Source organism: Rhineura floridana, chromosome 15 (assembly GCF_030035675.1).
Source record: "Rhineura floridana isolate rRhiFlo1 chromosome 15, rRhiFlo1.hap2, whole genome shotgun sequence".
In the NCBI taxonomy this organism is placed as follows: Eukaryota; Metazoa; Chordata; class Lepidosauria; order Squamata; family Rhineuridae; genus Rhineura; species Rhineura floridana.
Window position 1 is genome coordinate 21858763 of NC_084494.1, and position 23436 is coordinate 21882198.

A 23436-nucleotide genomic window follows, 5' to 3' on the forward strand; every position below is an offset into this window, starting at 1 on the left:
TCAAGTACTTTAACAGTGGTATCATATCTCCCCTCAGTCTTCTCTTCTCCAGGCTAAACATGCCCAGTTCTTTCAGTCTCTTCTTATAGGGCTTTGTTTCTAGTCCCCTCATCATCCTTGTTGCTTTCCTCAGAACCTGTTCCAGTTTATCTTCATCCTTCTTAAAGTGTGATGTCCAGAACTGGACACGGTTCTCAAGATGAGGCCTAACCAGTGCCAAACAGAGGGGAACCAATACTTCATGTGATTTGGAAACTGTACTTCTGTCAATGCAGCCTAAAAGAACATTTGCCTCTTTTGCAGTCATGTCACATTGTTGGCTCATATTCAGCTTGTGATCAACTACAAGATCCTTCTCGCATGGAGCATTGCTGAGCCAAGTATCCCCCTATTTTATAACTATGCATTTGGGTTTTCTCCCAGTTGTAGAACTTTGCACTTCTCCCTGTTAAATTTCATCCCTTTGTTTTCAGCCCAAAGCTCCATCCTACCAAGATCCCTTTGAATTTTGTTCTGTCTTCCAGGGTATTAGCTATCCCTCCCAATTCTGTATCATCTGCAAATTTGATAAATATTCCCTGCATCCCCTCATCCAAGTCATTAATAAAAATGTTGAAGAGCACTGGTCCCAGGACTAAGCCCTGCGGTACCCCACTCATTACCTCCCCCTAGTTTGAGAAGGAACCATTGATAAGCACTCTTTGAGTATGATTCTGAAGCCAACTGTGGATCCACCTGATAGTTGTTCCATCCAGCCCACGTTTAGCTAGCTTGCTAATCAGAATATCATGGAGCATTTTGTCAAAAGCTTTGCTGAAGTCGAGATATATTATGTCCACAGCATTCCCACAGTCTACAAGGGAGGTTACCCGATAAAAAAACAAGGTAAGATTAGTCTGGCAGGATTTGTTCTTGATAAATCCATGTTGGCTTCTAGTAATCACTGCATTGTTTTCAAGGTGCTTACAGACTGACTGCTTTATAATCTGCTCCAGTGTTTTTTCCAGGGATTGATGTCAGGCTGATTCCTCCCTTTTGCCCTTTTTGAAGACAGGGACAACATTAGCCCTCCTCCAGTCATCCAGCACTTCACCCATCCTCCACGATTTTGCAAAGGTAACAGTGGTTCCGAGAGTTCTTCAGCCAGTTCCTTCAATACTCTAGGATGCAGTTCATTGGGCCCTACAGATTTGAAATTGTTCAAAGTGATTCAGAATTCCTTGACCATTTGTCTAGCAATTTCAAGCTGCTATCCTGCCCCTTCAACTTCACGTTTTCTAGGAGGGTCACAGACCCTCTTTTGGGAGAAGACTGAACCAAAGTAGGAACTGAGCACTTCTACCTTTTCTTTGTTATCTGTTATCATTTTGCCATCCTCACTGAGTAGCTTTACCACCATTTCTTTTCTGTCTTTTGCTATGGATGTACCTGAAAAAACCTTGGTTCCAATGGTCAGATAGAGAGGCCTGGGGCTCTCTACCTCTGGATTAAATAATCACTCCAGAGAAGGGAGTTGCTATACCTGCTTCCCAGATAAAGGCAACAGGTAACATCCACATCTCCAGCACAGGGACTCCCAAACTGCTCCAAATTACAAGCAGCTTATCACTTCAGATAAGCATCCAAGACGATCACTTACACACGCCCCAGATAAACTGAAGGGGTTATATCTGATCAGAATATTCAAATATGCTGTACTCAGCAGCTATGTTGGGGAAACTCCTCAATCACCAGTCCCAGTGGAGGCTTCTAGCACAGTTCGAGGGTTCACTAAATTTCTGCCTGCCATTGCATTAAAAAAAGGAAATGAAAGCTTACCAACCTCACTTTTCTTCCTCATTCTGAATGCTTACAAAGCTTGGTTTGTCCTAAAAATGTGCAGACAAGTTCTACCAGGCTGGGCCTGGCAACCAAGAGGTCTTCTGTATCTTTAAAAGTTGTGCAGGGGGGAGGGAGGATTTCACCTTGTGGTTTTTCCCATTACAGTGTTGCAAGAAACCTGCACTTGGCTCAATTTTCTCTTCTCTTAAAGATACAGAATCATTCTCAGGCCCTGAGCCTGGCAACCCTAGATTATAGAACCCTTTGTTTTTCTGCTCTCTGCAAAATCAACAGCAGGGACTACCATACAGATGCTAGTGGGGAAATTTTCCCATCCAGCAAAGGTTAAAGCAGCTTTTTAAAGGAGTCCAGAAAAGTTACTATCCCGCTGGAGCTGGCAGGAGAGAGAAGGAGAGCTCTGCTTCTCCTGCAGCAGTCTACTAAACGTCTATGCTAGGTTCAGAGAAAGGTTGTTGCACTCTATCCCCCCTCCACCAGCCCTCTCACTCACTTGCACGCAACTCCTCCTCACCTGTGGCTACCAAGGTAGTGCTTAAATATCAGGCTGGACTAAGGATTGGCAAGGGCAAGGAACACTGGTTGTAGGAAAAGCTTTCCTCTTATATACAGCCCCCCAAAACCCCACCATTTTCATGGCTTCCTTCACCTCCATGCCTCTCAAAGCTCCTGATTTCTTCACCATATTACAAGCTGCATCTCCTGCCCTCCAGTAACATCCTTAATTAAATTCTGCCCCACACACACAGACACGCACAAGCAAGCTCCAAGCATAAAAGCAAACATTTCTCTCAGCAGTTTTATCAAGAGAGGACTTTAGGGCAGACATCCAGGGCCCCACTCAGCAGAATCAGCAGGAGAGCCCCCAAATGCAGCAGGGCTGGAAAACCACCACCTGTTCATACACATATTTTTGCAGTGAAGCAATACACATTGTTATCGAGAGAGAGAGAGAGAGAGAGAGAGAGAGAGAGAGATTATCTTACTGCAGCACTGATTTCTATATTACTCCCCTTCCCCAATCTGTCCATATTCCAACTTCTACTCCTGTTCACATTCCCAACCCAAATAGCCCTTTTCTCTTCTGTTCCCTGCTCCCCAGATCTGGGGTAGCCAACATGGTGCCCTCCAGATGTTGTGGACGGCAACTTCTAACACACCTAACCAATGGCCATGCTGGCTGATGGGAGGACACCATTTGAGTCCCCCCTGCTCTAGGTCAGTCTCCACGCACCCAGTCCAACCAGTGATGTGGTATAGAAAATTAGTTCCACTACTGTACTATATTTCTTCAGCAGACAATTTCCCCCCATGCATTGTTCCAAAAAAAAATTAATCAGTAGCATAATGAATCAATGCAATACATGTCACACCGGGAAACCGGAAGGGATACAATACCAGTTAAATCTTAGCTGTAATTAACTTCTTTCAGGCAAGTATCCCTAAGCAGCCCATATATTTATGCACACAGTTCTTCAGGCACACTAAAATTAGCACGTTAACTATTTTCACAGTCTTCTCTTCTTTTTTCTCCCCCTTAAAATATAAATAATGGAAGGAAAGCATGCACTACTGAAATTGACACGTATTAAAATGTTTACGAAATCTTTAAAACAGTTCCCAGCAAAGCTTTGAATTTGTTTCAATATAACATTTAAGCCACACTAAGCATGCTTACATCTGCAATGAGCCACCTACTTTGTGGGCTGATCCTGGCGCTCCATAATCAGTGCCAAAAACAAAAACACATCTCTCCAGTGATTCACATCTATAGAAAACATTGTTCACTGACGGAAAACTTGCCTAACATTGCTAGAATAATTTTATCACACAGGACATTGCTTTATACCAAATCAGACCATTGGCCCCTCTAGCCCAGTACTGTCTAGACTGACTGGCAGCAGCTTCCTGGGGTCTCGGGCAGGAAGTCTTTCCCAGTCCTACCTGGAGATGCCTGGGGTTTAACCTGGGACCTTCTGCATGCAAAGCAGATGCTCTACTAGTGAGCTACGGCCCTTCCCCATAGATGATCTCACTTTCCCATAATTTGTTTCAGTTAGTGATGAATAAAGTATCTTTTTATTTAATTAAGACCATACTTTAGTAAAGACCATGCTTTAATAAAGACCATTATTTGTCAATATTTGACCAATAGATTGACCAACTCTTTTTTAAAAAACTAGTCCATTACCCAATGCTCTGAGTGAAAGAGAAATAGCTCAGTGGCAGAATCCAGGTCCCAGGTGCAATCCCTGGCATCTTCAGGTAGGGCTGGGAATGCCCCTATCTGAAATCCTGGAGAACCACTGCCACAGTATATAATACTAAGCTAGAGGGACCAGTGGTCTCTCATAGGCAGCTTTCTATATTCCTATGTTCCTAGCCATTTCATATGGCGGAGAGAAAGGATAATGGCCAAGGGGTGATGGCACCTGTAGGCTGTGGTGAGGATATAGCATACCCAGAACAGCCTTGTATTTTAACACTTGCCTGGCAGCCATAAAAGATTCCAAATCCAGTGAATCTATATTAGATATCCCCAAGAGGTGCTTTAGGAAGATAAAATATATACTGCAACATCTGCATAAAATGGAAACAAGCTGTCACTTAGGTTCACTAGCTGCAAGGTGATAAAACTTCTCAGAAACATTTTTATAGCTGCCTCTTCAGCAACCCAGAAGTCCAGCCTCTGAAGCCCAAAGACATTTACTCAACTGACAGTTAAAAACCAATGTCTGATTGTACAAAATGGCTCCATAACCCAGAACAGAATGTGTGCAAATGAGATGCACCTCAAGGGCTAACTTCCAACACTTTTCATGAGTATTAAAAACATGTGAAATGGTGCCAAGTACTGGACACATTTCCCTTCATTTACCAATCAGATTTCTGCTGCATAACTACAGTAAGCCAGGGACTCATTTGCGCTGAACAGTTTCCTTACTCAACAGATACACAAACATGGTGCTATTAGCAGAACATGAGAAAGAACATAGCTAGCAGCAGACAGCCCTTTTGAACTCTCCATCTAGCCAACCACTGTTGGAAACAAGAAAGTGGACCAGACGGACCCCTGGTCTGATCCAATTGGGCGCTCCATAAGTTCTTAGACAATTGCTGGTAATCTGCAGCCTAATACTATGCATGTTTACTTAGATGTAAAGTCCACCATGTTCACAGGAGCTTACTCCCAAGAACTGGATTGCAGCCTGAACTATAGAACATTGGCTGGGATCCAAACAGCTACTTAAATTGTACTCAAGAGCTAGGACTATTCTGTTTCAGCTTTGTTCCCTTTTGAACAGCAAGCCTCCATGTCATATTTTAAAGTGCTCTGGAAAATCCCGTTTCAAAAGTGATTTGCTATGTAGCATGCTTTGACACCAAAGCATTGCTTAAGAATAAAACAAATCGAGGGGGGGGGACAGCAGAGGGGGAGGGAAGAACTCACTACAAAAGCCCCTGGGGAATGTTATATGGAACTAGCTGTATGGTTCTTTGGATGCCAGCCTTTATGAATGTGGGGTTTTTTCCCGTGTTACATCACACTTGTCATGTTGCTGCATATGTACAATTAATGACAGCATCTGTTTGCAACCAGCTGAGAGTCATACTACATGGTCGGCAGAATCAGGCATCTCTTGCAGGACAATATCAATTCAGACTGGGGAATCATCTGTTTCAATGCTTTCATAAAAAGAGTTCCTGCTCACAGAATACTAATGCGCAGGAAGGTGGCTGGGTTAAAGCTCTTCTTCCCAAGATTCTAGTTTTCTGGCCTAATGCAGATTATAACTGTAGTTAGCTCACAACAGTGATTTATATACTCCCTAACACTCTCTAGAACAAATTTCCCCTCTCTTCCCTTGATGGTCTTAACCCCAATTCAGTGAGATAGTTTGGATGCAATGCTAAACAAGGGATTGCCAATGCAGAATCCATGGGCACCAGTGCATTCACAGGGTCCCTTCCAGCCTCCCCACCTCCAGCAGCTGAAATTAGGCTTGCAAGAAGCATCCCATTGTAACCAATAGTGGTTGCCAGTTGGTTTCGGGCCCAATTCAATGCGCTCACATTTGCGTTTAAAACGCTAAACAATTTAGGTCCCAAATATCTCAGAGACCAACTCCTTTCCTACAGACCCTCTCAGGTGTTAAGATCAGCAAAGGGGGTCTTCTTGATAGTTCCGCCACCCTCAGAAGTTAGGGAGATGATGGCATGGGAGAGAGCTTTATTTTATTTATTTATTTATTACATTTATATACCGCCCCACAGCCAAAGCTCTCTGTGGCAGCCCCTAAGTTGTGGAATTCCCTCCCTACAGAGGTCCATCTGGCACCTTTGCTACATAGTTTTCGGCTAATGCTAAAGACACATCTCTTAACCCTGGCCTTCAGCTCCTGAGATGTATGTTTTCAGAACCCATCCTATTCTTGCCATTGAGATGTGTTTTAATTCTTTTTAATATTGTATTTTAGATTTTGTAACCCGCCCTGGGCCCTACTGGTGAAGGGCAGGCAATAGATATAAATAATAATAGCATGTGCTAGGTTGAGGATATGTGTGGCGCCTGCAAGTTTCTTTGCAAATGTGCTCACGGGTCCAAAAAAGGGGAGTGACCCATGTTAAACCTGAGTTTATGGTTTATAAGAATGAGCTGCACAAGTCTTGGAATCATGTTACACTTCCCCCCTCTAGCAAAGCTGCAAGGAGAAACTTCGAAGCTCTCATTTTTGTTTTTCATTAACACTGTGCAAACCCAGACAAGCTGCAATGAATCTTAACCAGTGGCTGGTGGAAACAAGCCAACTTCAAAACATGAGTTATAAAGTTGGCTTGTTTTCATTAACCAGAGTTAAGATTAACCACAGTACACGGTTTGGATAATGTACTAAACTGTTGTTGGTCTAAAATGGAAGAGGAGGCTTTCAGTCTCCTACTTGTACATGTACCAAAGGAATGTGCAAGCGGGGGGGGGGTTCTTTCTCATAACACTAAACCATGGTTCAGGGTATCAGCCAAATGCAAACAGTGTCACATGTACACAATGCATTACCTCTTAATCAAGGTTTGCAAACTAGCTTCAAACCCTAGTTCAGTGGTTCCCAACCTTTATGAGCACGGGACCCCCTTTATACGCTGAAAAAAATTGTGACCCCCTCCCCCCAGGGAGGCAGGCTGGCTGCCAGGAAGGAAGAGGGAAAGCAGCCTTTCTTTGCAGGCTTGCTTCTTTTTGCTTCACAAGAAGCCCTCTCCTCTCATTCTAAGTAAGTGGAAAGCAGACAGTGTAGAGGGAGTGAAGACTTTTTTAAAAAATAATAATAAATAATTCATTTCTTTACTGTTCACTGCCCCCTCTGGATTACTTCGCGGCCCCCAGGTTGGGAACCACTGCCCTAGTTAAAATTGGAACTATGATTAATGCTGAAGAACATACAGTCCTAACTCGTAAGTAAAGACAGAAAACAAAATAGAGGGGGAAATTTTGCTCCAAAGGAAAGTGAAAGAGGCCATTCACATTTTCTTAATCATGGATAATACATCAGTAGAACTGTGTCTACATCAGGCCTCTGTGTATACGAGGAGTCAAATATACACGTGCCGTCTGGGTAATTCAGAAGGAACTGATTTATATGATCCCCCTGAATGTGAAGCTTAGGATCCATGGAAGATAGTACATTGCTCGCACCCAGCTGATTGTTTGCACACAGCTGATTAAAGAAAGAAATCTGTTCCTGACTTCAAGTAAGCCAGTTCAGATGTACCTTAGGTAGAAAGTGGGGTGGTAATTAACCCCAGCTTAAAATGTATGCAGCCAGATTTAACTTGTTTTCAACTTCCCTGCAGGCAAAATGTTTAACCCCTGCTATTAGATTAATGCTATCTCCTATGGTTGAATGAAGAAATACAATATTTTGCTCAGTATGCTAAATACTAGCACAAGACAGACGTGAACAGTGCTAGTTAGATATCCATTATAAGAGGAACACCACATAAACAGCATGGGTTTGTTCCTGAAAATAAAATTACACATCTAATTGCGTATTCGGTATCTGGTTTACCAGCCTCATTAGGAAAATTCAAAAGAGATAAGATGTAACTTTTAGATCATCATTAACTATAATTGGGTAGGTTGTTTTTTTCCCAAATGGCAGTCTATGATAAAATATCAAACATAGGCCTGTTATGTCCATGTTTATACAATGATAACTGCACGCTCTGTCCTCACTCAGCTGTTCTGGAGGGCTTTCCTCCCTTTAACAGATTATATTACCAGATTTTAAAAAAAATGTATTCTGAATCCTTCAGGACTCAACCAATCCTGCTAAAACCTCCCTTTTGTGTATGGGTGCTGCTGTTTGGGCTGCGTGAGCATTGGCACTCACCTCTGAGGTTCAAAATAAAGGGGAAGATATATAAGGCATCACATTAAGGAGTGATCAAGAGAAGAAACCCAGGATGAGGGTATGCAAATAAAAGTGGGTTTGATTCCCAGCGGTTGCCACAAAGTCTGCCAAGAGGGGTCCTTGGATGTTATTCAGATTGTTTTATACCAGATGTGGGAGACAAGCATGGACAATGGCCAGAGGGATGATGGGAGTTGTAGTTCAGCAACATCTGGAGGGCCAAGGGTTCCCCACGCCTGTTTTATACAACGTTGTTTAATTTAGTTTAATCAATTAAATTAGGGTAGCTTATTTGCATTGTTTTAAGCCACAGGTCCCCAAACTGTGGTCCATGGACCACCAGAAGTTCACAAGCTTCATTCAGGTGGTCCACTTAATGTCCACACTAAATACTCACATTTATTTTAATTGTATTTTTATTGGTTCTTTTATTTCTTATACTGTATTTTATTGCACTGTACAGAATGCAAATTGTAATGCAATAAAATACAATATAGGAAATATAAGAAGCAATTAAAACACAATTAAAAATCATACAGCATCTAGCACTGCGCATTACAGTTGCTACAACAGGCAGAAAAATCATTAAGTGGTCCACCAGGACCATTAGCAACTTTCAGGTGTCCAACGGGGGGGGGGGAGTTTGGAAACCACTGTTTTATACAATAGCTTTAAGGATTGTTTTTATAATAATAATATAATAAACTTTATTTCTACCCCGCCCTTTTTCCAATAGGACTCAGAGCGGCTTACAACTAAAAACAACACCATTAAAACATACAGAGTATATTATTAAAAAAGAATTAAACTATGAGAAAAATTAAAACCATAAAATATAGGTTTTTGTCTGTTTTATTGTATTTATTAATTTATAATTGTTTCTAATGTTTTTGAGTTGTTATACTTATGGTTTATTTTATATGCTGTGAGCCGCTGTGAGCACAATTTTGTGAGAAAATGGCATACAAATAAACAGATGATGATCCTACATATGGTCACTTTGGATAGTCCAGTCATCACTAACAATTATTTGTGGGGACGGGGCTTTATGTAGTATATGGCATGCACACACTAGTGCAGCCTTCCCCCATTTGGTGACTTCCTGATATTTTCAAGACTACAGTTTTCATCAGCCCCAGACAGTGTGATCAGTAATCAGCAATGATGGGAGTTGCAGTCTGTAACACCTGGACAGGTTCAGACTGGGGAAGGCTGCACTAAAGGTGAATGAGGCTCTCTGGCCAACTCACCACACGCAGACATACCTTGCTGGAAACACTAGCGATCGTCCCTCTTCTGATGGCTACCATATCCTGGCATGTGCACGCACACACTTTCCTCTTCCCCAATGGAAGGAATGAGCCATGCAGTGAAGCAGAGGTGGGCAGCCAAAGGAGATGCTTCGGCATCTCCCCACAGTTATGGGACAATAAGGACGTGGGAGGGTGTGCCCACGGCACCAGACTGTACTGTTCTGAGGCAAACAGAATCACTATTTTCTCCCCTGCTTTCACTCATTTCCTGTCCTCCATCACTCTCACCACACACACACTCATCCTACTTGCTCACAGGGATGGGGGAGAAATTCAGTTTGCATTCAAAGGCAAACCTACCGAATTCGCACTTTCTGAAATAACATGCAAACTGAAACACAACCATCCTTCGAAACGTCTCCAAATTTTGCAATGCAGTTTTCCAGCCAAGTATGGGTGGTATTCAGTGCCGGTCCTACTAAAAGTAAACACACTGAGGTTAACAGACATAAAGTTAATAGTTAATAGACTGAAGTTAATAGTCATTAATTTCAATGTCAGTGAGTAGGACTTCATTGAATACAACCGACCCACTGTGTACAAAAATGTGGCTCAAGTGTGCATATGTTTGTGGAAATAGCATATAAAAAGGCATTATATTAGGAGAAATTGCTTTGCAAAACATGTAAATTGAGAGAAATTTGCACCAAAATGATCATGGATTTTCATGAGGACTTTTTTTAAAAAACAAAATCACAAATTTATGTGGAAATGTGGAGAACTGAATTTAAGATTGGGGAAATGAGAAATTGACAGATGCACTCATCCCTACTTGATCACAGCACAGCAGACAATTTAGCCCCATCCCTCTGGTGGAACTGAGCCAAGCCAAGCCACTTTCCACAGCTGCTGGGCTTGCTTGAAAAGCCTCCCCTTCACCAGCACCAAGTCATTTCACAGCTGCTGGCCCCTCATGGGGTGCAGCCCTCCCATTAACTCAAACCAGACTCCTTCTGTGTCACTAACCAGGTGCCCAACATTAATCATTGCTTCTCTTACAGCAATGACACAATTTTGTTCTCATACACTGGCGGGAGGGAGAGAGATTTATTAGCACCTTTTGTAAGTGATTACAGGAGAAATCCCAGATTATAAAATCAGATTAGCTAGTGTTTTGGCAAATATCCAAAAAATAAGGGTTTGTTCGGGGTGGGGGTAGGTAAATGACAGTCAACAAACTAAGCAAGTCAGTCTATCAGTATTTCCGTATTTTTAAAAAGCTGTCTGGCAGAATTTACTAAAGTGGATTGTGTATCTAGTGGAATTTTTAGATATTGGTACCATCACTGGGATAAATAAGTTATTCCTGCTCTAAAAATACTATTATATATTTCCAGCTGCTCCAGCTGTTTTGCTTCCAGTGACTCTCTGTCTTCCTGTCATCTTAGCTCAGAACGTTACAGGCCCAACCAAATTCTCTGAGGTCCCACGACTATTACAGCCATCCGTAGAGTACACTGCTTCTTGCTGAAGCCAAGTGCTGACTTCATAGTGTCGACAAGTCTGAGTTTAGGGACTTTTTCTTTCCTGTGAATGGTCATATTCTTCACTGAAGATATTTTCCCACAGGCCTCTGGGAGTAGAACATCAAGGCCAGAATCAGTGCTTGCAACCCAAACAAAGTACCCCATCTAATTAAATCATTTCAGCTACTGGCAGACAGCAGACAGATTTATGACAGAATGTTGGGAATCAAGTATTTCTCTGCAACAATACAGCAATGATAGGAAACCTTTGGCCCTTCAGACATTTGCTGGACTCCAGCTCCCAACAGCCTCAGCCAACATGGTCAACGGTGAGGGATGACGGGAGGTGAAATCCAGCAACATCTGGAAGGCCATAGGTTCCCCATCCCTGCACTACATCAATCACACTAAAACAACTTTCCTCAGCCTGCTGCCCTCCAGAGGTTGTTGGTGCTTCCCATCAGCCCCACACAGGAGGATCAGCAGTCAGGGATGATGGGAGCTGTAGTCCAACAACATCTGGAAGGCAGCAGGATGGAGAAGATGGCATTAGAGCACAAAAGAGGAACAGGAATCAGGAACTGGCTTGGGGAGGGACAACTGGGAAAGGCATAGCCTCTGCCCCAACCCAGAAATTGGTTTGGGGAAGGACAGGAAGATGCACTGACTGTCACTCTTTTTTCCTAAAGCCAGACTGGAGGAAGGTGCATCCCATGGTAGCACAAGAAATGAAGGATGTGCCCAGCATCCTTGAGGCATGCTCCCTTTTTCCTAGCCCTATTTGTGAGCACTGGTATAGGAAGGATCGTAGCTCAGCTATGGAGCACTTGCCTTCCAAGCAAAACATCCCAAGCTCAAGCCCAAGCATTTCCAGGTAGGGCAGGGGAAGACCCCTGTCTGAAATCCTGGATAGCCTCTGCTGGTCAGCATAGAAAAATCTTGAGCTAGATGGACCAATAGTCTGACTCATTAAAAGGCAGCTTTTGTTGTTGTTGTCCCTATGAAGACATTGAAGAGGTGATGGAAGTGGTGATGATGGTTCTTCCCCTGAACAGGAAGGAACTGGAGGAAAGAGAATCAGATGAAAAAGGGATGTAGCCCGGGGAATGTAGGAGAAATGGGTCTTTCTTCCCCTCCCTCATCCTAATACCCAGTCATGCTTGTGAATTTCACACGCAATTACTCAGTAGGAGCATAATTGCCACTTTGAGATGCTGCAAGATTTTAGCTAAATTTTACAGTGAATACAATAACACATCCTTAACTTTGGCAAAACGAATTCCCCCAGTCCCTCGTCTATTGCAATGCTCCTGTCACTAATGCATTTTTAAAAAGAATATTTGTTCTGCCACACAGAAAATACAACAGCCAAACACAGAGGGTGACTTGACTTAACACTCTCTCTCTCTCCCCTCTCTCTCCCCTCTCATAATCTGGGCACTTCCCATCAGCGGCTTTTGCACAAGGAAATAAGTTCAGAGGGTGACCACACCGTCATTTTAATAAGGTGCATAAATCAAGACTTTTAAACAGCAGGGCTCAACTAGATGTTCAAAGATATGCAGAACATCTGCCGTTAGCGATCCCTCCATAGCATCTAGGTAAACACAGTGGGTAGTACTCAATGCTACTCCTACTCAAAGGAGACCCACTGAAGTTAATAGAGATGATTAACTTAAGTTTGTTCGTTTCAATGAGTCTACTCAAGTACAACAGCTCAACGTGTGCCATGTCACCATCCAGAGTGCACTGACCCTCCACTCTGGCCAAAAGCCAATGTCATGAGACAGGGTTGAAGCATGGGTGCAGAGGAAGCCACCTTCTGCCAGGTCAGGCTTTGTGTCCATCTGTCTCAACAGCATCTCCTCTGACTGGCAGTGGCTCTCCAGGGCCTCAAGAAGAACATCCAAAGCTTAACCAGCTACATAATCCTTTGAACAAGAGCCGCCAGGGACTGAAGCAGGGACCTCCTGCGTACAAAGCATGTGCTCAGCCAGAGTTATGGTCCCTCCCCCTTTGGGGCAGTGCACAGGCCATGATGGCATCACACTGCATTTGTCACTGGAGCATGAAGGTGTAATTTGCAAGTATGGGCTTTATAACCTTCTGTTACCACTACTGCAGCATGCAGAGATTCTAGACTTCTTGAGCTAGTGTAGTGGTGGGCTGGGACTTGGGAGACCAGGGGTCAAATCCCCACTCAGCCATGGAGCTCATTGGGTGGCCTTGGACCAGTTACTGTCTCTCAGCCTAACCTACCTCACGGCGTTGTTGTGAGGATAAAGTTGGGAGTGGGAGAGCCATCTTTGTATACCACTTTAGCTTCTTGGAGGAAAGGTGGTATATAAATGTAACAACAACAATAGACATCCTCTCTGCTGATCCCCAGATCAATGGGGAAAGGCAGCAATTGGAGGAGCAGGGTGGGGGCAGGAGAAGAGGGGAGGGCCAACCATCATACAAACCCAGCAACTGTAGCTCCTTAACTCCTCCTTGCTCACAGACACCTTTTCCTACAATATTTCCTATTGCCTATGAAGTTTGGGGGGAAAACTAAGGTATCTAAGTGACCTAAGCCTTCCCCAAGCCTCATACCCTCCAAAGCCTGTCTGACTCCAGCTCCTAGCCAGCCCCAGTCAGCAGGGCCAATGGTCAGGAATGATGAGAGCTACAGTCCAACAGCGTCTGGAGGGCATCAGGTTGGGGAAGGCTGCTTTAAGCTACCTTCACACACACACAACCCACCCAGCGATGCAAGGAAACTGGCCTATACCACGGGAAATAACAACAAGGCCCTGCGGGTACAGGCAAATGGTATGGAGGATTGGCAGGCGTTTTGGCTTCACAGAAACTAACTATGCGAACAGAATCTCAACGGGCCAACCTCTCCCCACCAGCTCTCCATTTTAGCAATCAGCAAACATCATCTCCATCATTTGCTATAATGACAGCCAGCATTTTCTCCCAGGCAGGAGGGCTTGACAACTGAGGAGCCAGAGAAGGAATGGAAGAGAACTCGTCCAGAACATTAATATGCTGTCTACAGGGGCACATTTTTCACCCCCTTCCCAGCTTAGGACTGTAGCCAGCCTGCCTCCCTCCCACACAGAAAACAGAAAGGCAAGGAATCAGCTTAGAGAGGAAAGCCAGTGACAGCAGCTCCCACAGAAATCAGCCTCCTCCCAACATTTCACTGCAGTTTCAGCAAGTCAAGCAACGGAGAAAAATAATAATCTTCCCTTCCCCAATTGCAAATCCCCCAAAAAATAACGCTTAAAGAATGAACAAAAAATTGCAAAGCAGGGAAGAGAATGCCCTCTTATTTGTAACCCTACTTCCCAGCTGACCTTCAAACGACATCTAAATACAGCTTCCTCCCTGCCACGCCACCCCAAGCGCATGGAAGGCACACCCGCAACCCAAAGAACAGGCATCTGTGACTAGTCTTTATTTATTAGGACCACAGATGAGGCTGAGCACATTGACTGAAGTTGTGCAACCATTGTGAAGATTAACAGAGGGAGGGGACACACCTCTCTCCCCACCCCAACAAAGACTTTTGCAACTAGCTGCCATCCGAGTCAGTTCAGTGGTAACATGCCCCAATCAATAGTGGGGCCTTATTCCCAAACAGGGCTGTAATCCTAGGTATGATAACATGGGACACAGAAGACACTGGGCTCTATTAATAAATATGAAAGGGGCTATAAAGCTGCAGTACATTTACCTGGGAGTAAAGTCCCACTCAACACCATGGGTTGTATTTCCAAATAAGGCTGCAATCCTAGGCACATCGACAAGGGTATAAACCCCACTGAACACCCTGGGCCTTTTTTCCAAACAAGGCTGCCACCCTGAGGCACGTTTACCGGGGAGTATGCCCCACGGAAGAAGAGGACCTCTTGCTGAGCCCCCCTGCCTAAGCTGGAGCTGAGGATCTAAGCAAGCCGCTCTTGGAGAAAGGAGCGAAAGATGCAATCCAGGCACAGAGAAAGAGAGAGGCCGAATTCTCAAGCCAACACGCCCACCAAATTAGCCACTTGTTCCCCTCGAATGCAGCCCGCCGCAGCTGCTACCTCCTCTCCCCCCACTCAGGGAAGGAAAGGGGCGTGCGGGTTGCGCCGAAGCATCCCCCCGGGAGCAAAGGCCGAATGCCGGAAGGTGGAGGGGGCGGGGAGGAAGATAAAGGCAAAGCCCTCTGTCACGAAAACTTAGCACGGCAGGCCCAGGATATATGCAAGTCTGTGAGCCGGGGTGGAGGCGGTGGGATTACATCCATATTAGCCAAGGCGAGGGGCGGAGAAGGAAGGCAGTAACTTAAACCTGGAATGGAGGAGATCGGGAAGGAGGAGGGGGGAGAGAGCGATAGGCTGGACCGGGTGCTGTCGAGGGAGCGGCAGATGTCACTTACCAGGGCGATGTGGCCAGCCAGGAGCAGCAGCAGCAGCCTTCCCTGTCCGCGAGGCCTCGACGGCAGCAGCAACAGCAACAGCCAAGGCATCTCCTTCATGCTGGGAAGGGAAGGGAAGGTCGGGGCGCCCACTGCTGCTGCAACGCCCGTCGGTAGTCCAGAGGAAGGGGGGGAGGAAGGAAGGAAAGAAGGAGGGAGGGCGAGGGGGGAGGCTTTCCTTTGTTCCCGATGCAACCAGAAACCCACAGCAACGAGGCAGGGAAGGAGGTGGAGGAGGGCGGCAGCGAACCGGTGGATGTGAGAAACCCACGAAGTGTGCTGGCCCCGCGATGCTTCTCGTTAGCTGGACAGATGCTGCAAAAAGAACAGGGGGAAAGGAGGGCGGAGGCCAGGGCTGCGGGGCTCGCGAGTCCGTCCTGCCGACGCCGCCTCCAGGCTCCAGTCCAGTTCCACCCCGCCGGCGCCGGGCTGCAACAATCAGAGCGCGCTCTGCGGCCGCTACTTTCCGCTTGCAAGAAACGTGCACTCCTGATCCGATTCCATTCGCTCAAAGGCTGTGAGGAGGAGCGAGAGGGGCTGCGGCGCCCTCTAGCGTCGGCTTGCGTCAGGAGTGCGCTTGTTCTCCCCTCCTCTTGCTCGCTCGCTCGCTCGATCTCACGCACAACGCACGCAATTAGGCTGTATAAGTGGGATGCCATTTTTAGATGCTGTCCCACGTTTCTGTTTCTTTCTTTCTTTAAAACAACCTTGAAACTATACAGTTAAAGCAATGCGTTGAAGAAGATGCTAAAACTTTCTCCGCAATGGGCTTCTTTAGATATGCTTGCAATGGGCAGCCCGTGGGGCTCCAACCCCCATCAACCTCAGCTGGTATGGCCAGTGGTCAGGGATGATGGGAGTTGTAGTCTATCAACATCTGGAGGGCCACAGGTTCTCTGGCCTTTTCCACATGGCTTTCATTAACAGGGGGGTCAATTAAATAATTATTACCATCAACTGACCATTAAACAAAGTACAAATATAAAATAGCACAAAATTAAATGCACATTAGAACCATGTATTAAAAGTGACAAGGTACGAACAATCATAGCAAGTCTAAGAGATATTACAACGTTCAGATATATTGGGTGGTAGTCAGTGCTACTCTTACCCAGAGTAGACCCACTGAAATTAATGGACATGACTAACTTAGGTTCAGTTGGACACTGAAAAAAGCAGATAAGAGAAAAATCAACTCATTTGAAATGTGGTGTTGGAGGAATGTTTTGTGCATACCATGGACTGCAAAAAAAACAAATAATTGGGTGTTAGAACAAATTAAACCAGAACTATCACTAGAAACTAAAATGATGAAACTGAGATTATCATACTTTGGACACATCATGAGAAGACATGATTCATTAGAAAGATAATAATGCTGGGAAAAACAGAAGGGAGCAGAAAAAGAGGAAGGCCAAACAAGAGGTGGATTGATCCCATAAAGGAAGCCACAGACCTGAACCTACAAGATCTGAATAGGGTGGTTCATGACAGATGCTCTTGGAGGTCGCTGATTCATAGGATCGCCATAAGTCGCAGTCGACTTGGAGGCACATAACAACAACAACAAAACTTAGGTTCATTACATTCAGTGAGTCTCCTCTGAGTAGGACTTAGTTGAATATAACCCAAAGACCCCTGTTTGGTAATAAACGTATTAGATTTCACAAGGAATATATGCAAAAGGGTCTCCAAAACAGCAGGACATAATTGGAGCCTACCTTAGTGACTGGATCTGTTTCAAATGTCGTTCAATGCCACAGTCTAGAATGTGTGTGATGTGAATTCAATAACACAAGTTTTTCTAAGATTTTGCAAAGTATATTTACCTCACTTTACTGATGTACATGGGATAGTAGATAAGGAGAATATTCACAAATAGGCCAAAAAAAAAACCCTTGCAGTTTAAGAACATACCTATAGCCAACAGATATTTCTATCAAACTTTAAAAAGCAGGGAAATTGGGCAGCTATAGTGAATGCACCAGGAGAGCAGGAGACCTGACCTCATCTCTGAGATATTATACTGCCATACAAATTTGTAAAAATGAAAACTCAGTTTGGGTTGGCCTTTCACAGTCCAATCCACTTCCTGTGTAGCTTGGAAAAATTTGGTAACATGTGCCTCTGAGCATATGGTGAGTGGTGGCAACACCTGCAATCAGCCCAAAGAACAGAAACAAGTCATGTGCTGTGCTGATCTTGTTTTAGCAGGGAGGAAGCACCAATATTAAGACAGATTATATAGGTCAGATAGTCACTTTAAATATGATTGATTTACTTTGCAATTTTAGGAAACATTTTCTTTTGCTTCTCTTTCTGTGAATATATGAAGTACAGCAAGACTTTGCATAATTTACACAAAAAAAGCTCTAAAAATAATTGTGGAATAATGGCACTGACTATTCTGCAGAATAGCCTCCAGAGGACATGAGGAGTGTCTAAAGTGAAATAAAGGTCTGGCGTGGGTGTGACCCCCTGATTAGCCAAGCAACTGTGAGTCTGGCTTTTGGAACACTGACAGTTGGTTCTTACTGAGCATGCCCGGACTTAACATTGACTTCAATGTTAAATTCCTTAAATTAATTAAAATTCAGCCATGCATTTTTTAAACTTTGAAACTGCAGAAGATGAAGGTCAGAGTTTGGGGCAAGGTCAGTAATAGGATTACAGGTACAGGTACAGTCTCTTTGGGGTCCTCAGACCCTTCTCTGAGTGTCTTACATTGTATCAATTTCTTTAAGTGGGATTTATTAAATGAATCAATGCATCAGTGTTAAAGACAGTTAATCAATAGGTAAGGCTGCAATCCTACACACTTTGAGCAGTGCTACACAATTTGAGCAGTGCTCAAATTGCAGAAGGAGCCTGGCCCTCTTAACTATCTAGGCTCAAAGTATGCTACTGCCTCTCTCAAGTGTGTGTTTAAATGACCTGTCTTGTGCTATCTTTGATTTGAACATGTGATTTGAATGGGTACCACACTACTTAGTGCATGTATCATTATTCTGAGAACAGAAATGGGCACAGAATGTGAAGGAGAGAATCTACGATTGGGAATGGTGTCCTGGGTGATTAGGAAGCTGCCTTATAAAGCAAGGGTTGGCAGCCTGCAGTCCATAGATCTAATCTGGCCTCTCAGGCCTCCCCATTTGGCCCACGAGGCTGTTTTGGGCAAGCCACAACCTCCTCCCCTACACTTTGGGGCAGGCAAAGGTAGGGTTTGGCCAAAAGGTGCTCTGCAGGCACTGCCAATTGACACCACCTGTAAAGCCCTATTGAACGCCAGTTCCCAAGCAGCAAACAAAGCTGCTAACTACCATGCAAAGTGCTTTTCCAACCCTATGCTCAGTGTTTGAAAAGTGCAGAGCACACGGCTTATAAAGCACTTCGTGTAGTGCTTCCCAAATGCCTAACGGCCAGCTGGTTGTCAGGTGCTTGTAAAGCATTGCGCGATGGTGCTGCAAAACACAGGGCTGCATAGCCTTTGCACTGTGCTTCTGAAGTGCCCAACAGCCACCTGGTTCTTGGGCATTTGGGGAGCACAGGGCAGGGACTTTGACAGGTGTCAATCACCTGATGCCCATATGGCATCAGATAATTGACAGGATCTGGTCCACTGGACCAAAAAGGTTCCCACCGCTGTTATACCGAGTCTGCACATTGTTCCTTCTGGCTTAGTTTATTTTATTTATTCATTTATTTACGCATTTACATCCCACCTTTTCTCCAAGGAGCTCAAGGTGGCGTACATGGTTCTCCTCCTCCTCATTTAATCCCCACAACAATCCTGTGAGGTAGGTTAGGCTGAGAGGCAGTGACTGGCCCAAGGTCACCCAGAGAACTTCGTGGTGGAGTCTACACTAACTGGCATTAGCTTTCCCCACCCTACCTGGAGATGTCAGGGACTGAACCCGAGATCTTCTGCGTGCAAAGCATGCAAGTCCAGCCCAATATATTTTCCTGCCTGAGGCAAAGAGCAAGAAGGGACACCCACTGTTGCTTGCATGGAAGCTGGCAGTTGAATCTTATTTCAATACTGGCAATAGGATCATGTCCTACACTACTGCACCTGAAGGCCAGGCTAGTGGTGGGGATGCAGGACAGCCACATGGCATATACACTCCAACAGAAAAACACCACCTGGGGTGCAGGAAAAACAGCCAGAGGGTTGACATGGCTTCCCCTCTAGCATCTGCTGCCTGACGCAGTTGCTTCACTCTGCCTGAAGGTAGGGCCGGCTCTGAAAGCATATACTCCACAGTCCACTGTTGAGCTAGGAAACTTCCGACACACAGGTTCCTTCTCATGTTGTGCCACTCCAGGTGGAAGCCTCTTTCATTCTGGCAGCACCACAGCTAGCCCAACTGACTCCAGGAAAAGAGAGTGGGAATCAGTGCTTTTCCCCATTTTCAGTTTTGTCTGCACTGACTGACACCAGCTCTCCATGTCCCACCTGCAAATGCCAGGGATTGAATCTGGGACCTTTTGCATGCAACACGTGTGCTCTACCACTTTGCTATAGGGATTGATTTTAAGGAGATTTTGGTTACCTCTGGTGATGAATGTGCTGCTCTCAAGTCGATTCCGACTTATGGCGACCCTATGAAGAGGGTTTTCATGAGGCTGAGAGGCAGTGACTGGCCCAAGGTCACCCAGTGAGCTTCATTGCTGTGTGGGGATTCGAACCCTGGTCTCCCAGGTTGCAATCCAATACCTTAACCACTACGTGGCATCCAAGTAGAATCCAGGGTAACATCTCTCACAGAGGTCTGCAGCGAGGGAGACCACCATAACTCTGGAGACCAGTGCTTTTCTGTGGCAGTGCTCACTGAGTAGAGGGCACCGTCAGCTCTTTTTTTTTGCTGCCCAGGGCAACCATTTTGTGCAAGCACTTTTGTCAAGGTATAAGTGTGGCACCTCATTTTTTACCAAAAAAAACCAACAACACTACTAGAGACTATAACTATCCTTCTGTGTGTTCCTATACTACATCTTGGAAGGACCCTGGAGATGCTGCTTATGTTTTGTTCTGGTCATATTATTGATTGTTCTTGTTACATTTAAAATTCTGCTGCCTGTTGTACAGCCCTTAACATAATTTCCTAAACAGCTGGAATAAGGGTGATATAAAAGCCCAACATACGGGATACAAAAAGAAAGGATGGTGGAGGAAAGAAGAAAACAAGAAAACACAGGGCTCATGGATGTTCATTTCTTAAAAGACCAGATGGAATGGCCACAGATGGAATTCCTTCTGGGAGAAAGGAGCTCCATAGTAATTGGTCCCAGCAAGGCTCATGGAGAAGGTTCAGCTGTCTCCTCCTCCATTCTGACAACTCCCAGATGTCAGAAACACTGACAAAGTCCATTTGCGGAAGGAGAAGACCAATGAAAGTTAATCCCAGACAGGCTCATGGAGAGGGCTTCGCTCTCTGTTCAGTCGGAACCAGATAGGTGCCTGGAGAGGGCTGAGGTTTCTCTCCTTCCCCTTCTGGCAGCTGGAAGGTGCAGTGGCTGCTGATGAAGTCTGGTCTGGTTGGGAAGAGCTTGGTGCATGGAAAAGGTCTGCCTGCCTCTTCATCCCCTTCTGAAAGTTGCCAGGTGGAATTATCACCAATGGAGTCTGCCATAGGGGAGTGGCGCCCACTGGTAATTCCTCCCAGACAGTCTCATGAAGAGGGCCTAGGTGTGTCTCTCTCCTCTTCTGACAGGTGCCAGGGGCAATGGCCACTGATCGAGTATGTTCTGGGAGGGAGGGACACAGTGGATGTTGGTTCAAGGTGGGCTCATGGGTAGGGTAAGGCTGTCTCTCTTTCTGACAGCTGGAAGGTGGAATGGCCACTAATGGAGTTTGCACTAGGAAAGATGATCCCAGTTCTGGTTCCTCCCATACAAGTTCATGGAGAAGGCCCGGATATCTCTCCTTCACTTTCTGATAGCTTTCATGTTCAATAGCCACTGATGGAGACTGGGCTGTGAATGAGGAACCCAATGGCGGTTGATCTGAGTCAGAGGGTTTATCCCTCCATGTTTGTTGATTGCATGGTGGAATGAGTTCTGGAGGGTAATAGGCCAACGGTGGTTGCTCCCAAACAGGTTCATGAAGAGGGCCTGGGTATCTCCCCCTTCCCTTCTGATAACTTCCAGGTGCAATGGCAACTGATGGAGTCTGCTCTCTAGAGGACGAAAGCAATGGCTGTTGGTCAAAGCCAGAATCATGGAGAGGGCTTAGGAGTTTCTCCCTTCCCTTCTGACAGCTGCATGGTGGAATAACCACTGGCAGAATTGGTTCTATGGGGGAGGAGCCCAATGGTGGCTGCTCTTGGATAGGCTCATGGAGAGGACTTATCTGTCTATCCATCCACTTCTGACATCTGTGTGAAGGAATGACTTCTGGCGGCATCCATTCTGGCTCAAAGGAGTCCTGAGGTGGCTGCTCCCAGACAGCCTCATGGAGAGGGCCTGGATCTCTACTCATCCCCCTCTGATAGCCATGAGATGCAACAATAACTCATGGAACACATTCTAAGAGGAAGGGGCCCAATAGTGGTTCTTTCCAGACAGGCTCATGAAGGGAGCCTGGCTCCCTGTTCATCCCCTTCTGACAGTTGTCATGGGGAGCTATCACCACTGATGGTGTCTGTCCTGGGAGGGAGGAACACAATTGCAGACCAAGTCAGGTTCTTGAAGATGACCTATCTGTCCCTCCCTGTCTTTTGACTAATGGACACTCTTCTGGGATTTATAGTGGTTCTCTTTGCAAAGTTTGCAACAACTGCCAACATTGTGATGTTAGGTGAGTCTGGTTGATGAGTGTGTAGGTTTTGGACATCAGCAGTTTTTGTTGACATTGGTCATTGTTGCATGAGGAAATGTGTTGTCATGGGGAATGGAGGCCCTTTGTTATGACGCAACATGTAAGGTGAGCACTACATGGCTTGCAATGGCAATTCTTGGATAGCAGTTGGCCTGGATTATCACCATTTCCCGTGACCTGTTTATGCTAGTACCTATGGTCAGGGATGGCTCTAGGTTTCAGGGGACCTTGGGCAAAGTGTCCTCTGTTGGGGCCCCTCCTCTGACAGGCATATTTGGCTAAGGTTGCAATGTTCTGATCAGAGATGGGTGGTTGGGTCTAGCCATTCTTTGAATTCCCCACAGGCATTGTGGGAAATTTAAATGCTGGATAGATCTAGAAATGCTGGAGTGCCAGGCCAGAAAAAATATAAAGGGGTCATGACAGGTATTTGTAGTGGGCCCTGCCAGGGTGTTGGGGCACTGGCAGTTGCCCAAGGATGCCAGGAGCTGACACTGGCTCTGGCTGTGATAGATATTGTTTTATATGGGGTTGCATGAGGTTGGGCTTTTGTGGGTCAGGTAGCTGAGGGTTATTTGTGTCTCATCATAACTGGCACTGTTTCTGTTCGGTATTATATTGTGGCATAGGTGACATTTCTAGCCTACTGTGCAATACGACAACTAGAACTAAATAGTCCATGTTCCCTCTCAAATCATCACTCATACATTTAGAATATGGCCAAGGAGAGACTCTATGATTTGATGGGTGACAGTGTCACTGTGGTATACTTTGAGCCCAGGTGTTGCTTCAGCTACAAGAGACATTGATGGCCACCAACTTGGATGGATTTAAAAGGGGATTAGACAAATTAATGAAAGGTAAGGCTATCAATGGCTACTAGCCATGATGGCTATGCTCTGCTTCCACAGTCAAAGGCAGCATGCTTCCAAATACCAGTTGCTGGAAATTGCAGAAGAGGAGAGTACTCTTGGGCTTAGGTCCTACTTGTGGGCTTCCCATGGACATTTATTTATTTATTTAATTTGTATCCCGCCCTTCCTCCCAGCAGGTGGGAGGTTGGCCACTGTGGTTGGCCACTGTGAGATGGGCCACTGTCCTCACCCAGCAGGCTCTACTTATGTCCTTAATGTAATGTGTA

At 45.3% G+C, this 23436-nt stretch overlaps 2 protein-coding genes across 2 annotated transcripts in view; both read right to left on the reverse strand.

Moving 5' to 3' along the window:
• Positions 1-15999, reverse strand: part of SDC3 (syndecan 3) — a 110698-nt gene extending 94699 nt beyond the window's left edge. Inside the window, exon 1 of the mRNA XM_061596718.1 lies at positions 15437-15999. Coding sequence (XP_061452702.1) covers positions 15437-15535 — 99 coding nt within the window. The 5' untranslated portion in view covers positions 15536-15999. The remainder of the gene's footprint in view (positions 1-15436) is intronic.
• Positions 16000-20873: 4874 nt separating this feature from the next.
• Positions 20874-21956, reverse strand: LOC133370836 (uncharacterized). The gene has a single exon (XM_061597707.1). The coding sequence runs from the start codon at positions 21954-21956 to the stop codon at positions 20874-20876; it is 1083 nt and encodes a 360-aa protein (XP_061453691.1).
• Between the last annotated feature and the right edge of the window lie 1480 nt (positions 21957-23436).